Below are 6,077 nucleotides of genomic sequence, written 5' to 3'. Positions count from 1 at the left end.
AAATATTATTTTTTGGTGATATTTGAGGTTTTAATAAAAAATATTTTGAAGAAATATAATATTTCATTTTACATTCAACTTAAAATAATTAATTTTTTATAATATTTTAGATCAAATCTATTTCTATCGTTTTTAATTCTAAATTAAACTAATTTTTAAATTTTTTAAGCATAATAAATTAATAAATATTAAAAAAACTGAAAAGCAGAAAGTAGGTAGAGATCCAAACATCTTTAGTTAAATTGATTGAAAATTCTTGAAATCTAAAAGGAGGGGAAAAAGGGTTGTTGAATTTTACTGTTATCAGCTGAAATTTGTTGACTGTGTGTGCCACAATCTGTGGGACTTAACTCTTAATATTTTTTTTAAAAAAATCATTGTTCTCTTTTCTCCTTTTTTTTTCATAAAGAAAATTGGGTCACTTACATCTCATTACAACATTCTTTGAATTAATATCTGGAAAATCTTTTATTCTTTTTTTACTTTTTAGGGTTTTGTGTTTGGATGGAGAGAAAGTGTGAGAAAATGTGGGAATGTGAGGGAAAGGGAAAGGAGATATGAGTAAACTATGGGGTGTGTGTTTGGGAGAGAGGTATCAGGGAGGCCGGTAGGTAGGGAAGATAGGAAGAAAGAAGAAGTTGGTAGGGTTTCGAAAAGAGAGGAGAAGGAAGGAGAAGAGGTTGTTAGATATGGAAGTAACGGCCAGAGGGTGGACGAGGAGAAGGCGGAGGAAGAAGAAGCTGCTGTCGCCGCCGCAGCTAAAGCAAGAGCGAAAAGACGGTCTTCAAGGCCGAATCCACGATTGAGTAATCCTCCCAGACACGTCCACGGCGAACAAGTTGCCGCCGGTTGGCCGTCTTGGCTCTCAAACGTCGCCGGTGAAGCCATAAGTGGCTGGACTCCTCGCCGTGCCGATTCTTTTGAGAAGATTGATAAGGTATCTAAACCTCTCATAACCTCATTTATGTATTTATTACTAGTATTTTTTGTCCTTACGTAATTACTTATGTTGCTTTGTGAATTTCATTGTTTAGATTGGTCAAGGAACATATAGTAATGTGTATAAAGCAAGGGATACGTTGACTGGGAAAATTGTTGCATTAAAGAAAGTTCGATTTGATAATTTGGAGCCGGAAAGTGTGAAGTTCATGGCTAGGGAGATTAAGATTTTACGCCGTTTGGATCATCCTAATGTGATAAAATTAGAAGGGTTGGTGACTTCGAGGATGTCGTGTAGCTTGTATCTCGTATTCGAGTATATGGTGCATGATTTGGCCGGACTCGCTGCTAGTCCGGCTATAAAGTTCACCGAGTCTCAGGTAAAATATTTTGCTTAGCCATTGGTTTGGCTGGTTCTGAATTAAGTTGTGAACAGTGTTCTTATTTTTGTTGATATGGGCAGGTGAAGTGTTATATGCATCAGTTGTTATCTGGGCTTGAACATTGTCACAACCGTCACGTATTACATCGTGATATTAAGGGTTCGAATCTCCTTATCGACAACAGTGGTGTTCTTAAGATAGCGGATTTCGGTTTGGCTTCATTTTTCAATCCTAATCACAAGCAGCCAATGACTAGTAGGGTGGTTACACTTTGGTATCGTCCTCCAGAGCTCCTTCTTGGTGCCACCGATTATGGCATTGGTGTGGATCTCTGGAGTGCTGGTTGCATTCTAGCCGAGTTATTAGCTGGAAGGCCGATCATGCCTGGTCGTACCGAGGTAACTTAACTTTCACGAATCTAAAAACATGTTTTTTCCTTGTGCTATTCTATTCCATACTGGAAAGCACATTATTGTAGCTTTTTACTTTGCAGAGGCATGCTCTATTTAATTAGCACATTGATTTTGCTCTAGATTTTGGTTAAATAGAAATAAAATGTACTTTTCACAACACCAACTTACTCCTTTTTATCTATATTTGCAAAATGATCCATTCTGCACTTACTATCACCACTCACACCAGATAAAACTAACTGTATTGAAGTCCACGGTTAGTATTTGACTATAATAGTGAAAGGTACTCGAGATTCACGTCATCTTTTCTTAGTTCTCTATGATATTCGATCCTCCATTCTTTTTGGATTTTCCAGCCGTCTTTATCACCTTCATCGGTATAAGACTTAGTTGTTCAGCAGCATCTAGTTCCATGAAAAATTAAGCCTGCTGTTTATTCAACTTCATAATTTGATCCCCTGTTTTCATCATATTGATGACTCCATTGTAGTTGTTTTGTAATTGGGAATATCTTGAAAGTTCCACTGGCTTTCTCAATGACCATGAAGCAGCCTGGGAAGCAAATACTAACATGATTCAATTTACTTGGTTTTGAAAATTAGAGTATAATTGGTCAGCTTTTTCTTATTGTTTAGCTTCTAATTAGAGTATAATTGTTCTGCGCATGCTACCAGTTGTATCTGCTAACATTTGTCAATAATGTTGTTTAGGTGGAGCAATTACACAAGATATTCAAACTATGTGGCTCTCCTTCAGATGAATATTGGAAAAAGTCAAAGTTGCCACATGCAACCATATTTAAGCCCCAACAATCTTATAAACGATGTATAGCTGAAACTTTTAAGGACTTTCCACCATCATCATTGCTGTTGATTGATACTCTTCTGGCAATTGACCCCGTTGAGCGTCTGACAGCTACAGCAGCATTAAACAGTGAAGTAAGCTTTTACTCTACCATTATATATTTCTCATCTCCTTAGTTCTTGACTCTAGTTTTTACCTTGCTTGTTTGATCATAATCTCATAGCTCTAGGGAGCAGCATTTAGAATATTCAGTATGATTCCTTATCAGAGGAGAATTTATTTGTTGATTTACATTTTTCACCCGTGGCTGAAATTTGCATAGAAGGATGTCGGCTTTCATCCTTTTTGTCAAGAATTGTTGAGTTTTAGTCAGTCCTGTATTGTTTTGTGGGATAACCAGTGATTGGTTTAAATTATTTATGGTCGAAAGTGACGTTGTTACTGTTCATGTTTTCTGCAGTTCTTCATGACCAAGCCTTATGCTTGTGATCCTTCCAGCCTTCCAAAATACCCTCCTTGCAAGGAGATGGATGCTAAGCTACGGGACGCAGAAGCTAGAAGGTACATGATATTTAATATCATTAAGTTCTGATTGACATTGTAAGCCAAGTTGGCTTTGTTTCTAAATTCTATTCCGAGGAAACCTATTTTACACTGCATATGTTCTTGAAGTAATGAATTTGATAGCAGTTTCCCTCCTTTCTCTTTGGAACTGACATGACATGAGCTTCATGATTGTAGATTGCGAGCTGCTGGAAGAGCCAATGCAGATGGAGTGAAGAAAGCTCGTCCACGTGATCGAGCCATGCAGGCAATTCCTGCTCCAGAAGCAAATGCTGAGCTTCAAACCAACCTTGATGTATGTAGTAGTTCCCCTCTTTTCCCTCTAGACCTTGCACTTTCCATTGATTTATGATCAACAAGGATAGTATCCTTTGTTCTCCATTCTAGTATTCAGCTGCAGTTGTCCTTGATTTACGATTTTCTCTACTTGAGCTGGTGCTGAAACAAATGACTAATTACTGATTTACTGCAACTTTTTTGGTGAAATAGAGACGTCGAATGATAACACACGCAAATGCCAAGAGTAAGAGTGAGAAGTTTCCACCTCCACACCAGGATGGAACTCTTGGTTATACTCTAGGTTCTGCACATCCGATAGATCCCGGTTTTGATCCACCAGACGTTCCGTTTAGTACCACGAGTTTCTCGTTTTCAAATAAACCACCAATCCAGACATGGTCTGGCCCTTTGATAGACTCTTCCGGCGTCGGTGCGCCAAGGAGAAAGAAGAACATGTCAGGTGATGGTCATTCACATTCAAAGCCATCTAAGAGAGACAAGAATTCGTTTCGAATATAAAACATGGCTGCGGAAAAGCCATAAACTGCTGATACAAATCAGAGGTAAAACTTGTTGTATTCAATTTTTACTGCCCATTGTTTTCTTTTTGGTATTGTGAGAAGCTTATCTCCTGTTGTATCTGTTATGCTGTCATTGTTCCTTTTTTCCTTTTTGACAAATAGATTTAGTGTTCTTTTATATAAAAAAGAATAATTTTTTTTCTAAAATTGGGTTATTATCTGATTCAATGGTTGTGTTTGCACGATTCTGTTTATTTTAGTGTTATCTATTTCATTTAAAATTTGAAAGTTTATGATTTAAGATTTAGATTTAAAGTTTAGGATTTTAAAATTTAAGATTTGTTAACAGCCGTACAAACCTGAATATGTAATATTATGAGACTTCTTAAAATATTGAACTTTTCAAAGAGTTGATAGATATGACATTTTATTTTTATAAATTAATATAGTAAATATTTTAGGATAAAGTATATAAATGATCTATAATGTTTTGGTGAGTCTTTTAATTATTAAGAATTACAAAATAGTATCTTGATTAAAGGATAGTGTTTTGTTGAGTTTCTCGGCTATTAAAAGTTATAAAATGTTTATATAACTATTTATATGTTCTAAATTTATCTTTTTTTGCGTTGAAAAATTGATGGTTGTCTAATCTGGACCTTAACTTGTTGATTGAGATATAATAAAATATGATCTCAGACGTTAATTTTGTGGATTGACTTTTCATTTACAATATGATGACGAGCCAATGCTTAAAGATAACGACTATGTTAGTAGACCTTGTTAAAATATGATTTGATCATATCACAATTAATAAATTAACATCCAACTCAGACGATCATCAATTTTTTAACAAATAAGTACGAGTTTGAAACATATGAATAATTTAGTAATCATTTTGTCACTTTTATTAATTGAGAGACTTAACAAAACAATATCTTGTAGTTGGAGGATTATTTTGTAACTTTTAATAATCGAGAAACTTAACATACCAACATTCTATAGTTGAAAGACTATTTATATATTTTATCCATTTTTTTATTATACAAAAGTCTTCCTCTCCAATATGAATAATTATAAACAATAACACATAGAATGCGAAGTCAAACAATCGGACCATTGTTTCTGAAAGGTGGCCATTTCCATGCCCATCCCGCGGTTCTTAAAGTCACAGACACATGGGATGGGAGCATTAATAATAATGCTTTTTTTTCATGGTTTTATATTGATTAATGCATTAACTTAATATTTATCTGCTTGAAATATAGAAGCAAATGATTAAAAAAAATTTGAGTTCAATTTGATTAGTTCTTGTTCGCTCGTAAAAGTTGACATTTAATAAACTTGAACTTGAATAAAAACATTAAACATAAATTCTTTAATTAAAAATACAGAAAATATATAACAAAATAAATTTTCAAGAATTCTTTTTATATATATATAAAACTTCATATAATTCTAAACTTACTTGGAGGATAGGGGAAAGGAGGACTCTAAAAAAAGAAAATAAAATGCTGCTAGTTGATCTAAAACTTGTGACCTAAAAAATGTGAGGAAACACATATGAATAATTTAATTAACTGACTAAATATGCTTTCTAATTTTTTTTTAAAAAAAATCTTAAGAATGTAGGAAAACAATTAAACCTTAACGCAAAATATGGTAGGTAAGAAAATTTTATAATGAATATTATACATTGATATAAATAAAATTATTAATTTATTCTTTATGCACTGTTAATTTTATAAAGCATGAACCAAATTATTTTAGTGGTTAAAGATTATTGTTGTCTTTAGAGATCATGGTTCGAGTACCATCAATTACAAGAGTGGTCGAGTGTTCATTGTCAAATGTTCTAAAGTACTTAGAAAATATATTACTTTGTAATCACCTTAGTTTAATAATATATATATATATATATATATTTAATGCTACAATTGAACTTGTGATGTTTACTCGACAACTTGTGATGTTTTTTGTTGGCAATTTTGGTATCTGAAGACAATGGACATCCAAACAACCTAACTTGTCTTCATTGTTGAACTTTCTTATCCATTCATTTCCCTTTAAATTAATTAGCTTGAGGTTATGATTGATTTCAACTGTAATGTATTTTTATTAAAGATTTCATTTTCTTTTATATGGTATTCAATGTATTTCGTAGCTAATTGCTT

General features: G+C 33.5%; 1 protein-coding gene across 1 annotated transcript; it reads left to right on the top strand.

Annotated features, from left to right (window-relative positions):
* Positions 1–286: 286 nt before the first annotated feature.
* LOC120189568 (probable serine/threonine-protein kinase At1g54610) lies at positions 287–4,022 on the top strand. The gene is made up of 7 exons (XM_039192819.1): positions 287–937; positions 1,035–1,319; positions 1,403–1,720; positions 2,446–2,673; positions 3,000–3,100; positions 3,281–3,398; positions 3,593–4,022. The coding sequence occupies exons 1-7, from the start codon at positions 569–571 to the stop codon at positions 3,899–3,901; spliced, it is 1,728 nt and encodes a 575-aa protein (XP_039048750.1). The 5' UTR covers positions 287–568; the 3' UTR covers positions 3,902–4,022.
* The last annotated feature ends 2,055 nt before the right edge of the window (positions 4,023–6,077 follow it).

Source organism: Hibiscus syriacus, unplaced genomic scaffold, assembly GCF_006381635.1.
Source record: "Hibiscus syriacus cultivar Baekdansim isolate YM2019G1 unplaced genomic scaffold, ASM638163v2 tig00116958_pilon, whole genome shotgun sequence".
Classification (NCBI taxonomy): Eukaryota; Viridiplantae; Streptophyta; class Magnoliopsida; order Malvales; family Malvaceae; genus Hibiscus; species Hibiscus syriacus.
This window is presented reverse-complemented; position numbering and strand designations above follow the sequence as displayed.

What these genes read in the sequence shown, in the direction of transcription:
- LOC120189568 (XM_039192819.1), top strand. Translation starts at nt 569, where the DNA reads ATGGGGTGTGTGTTTGGGAGAGAGGTATCAGGGAGGCCGGTAGGTAGG. An exon ending in CTTTTGAGAAGATTGATAAG is followed by an intron (nt 938 to 1,034) that starts GTATCTAAACCT and finishes TTCATTGTTTAG; the next exon opens with ATTGGTCAAGGAACATATAG. An exon ending in CAGCAGCATTAAACAGTGAA is followed by an intron (nt 2,674 to 2,999) that starts GTAAGCTTTTAC and finishes TGTTTTCTGCAG; the next exon opens with TTCTTCATGACCAAGCCTTA.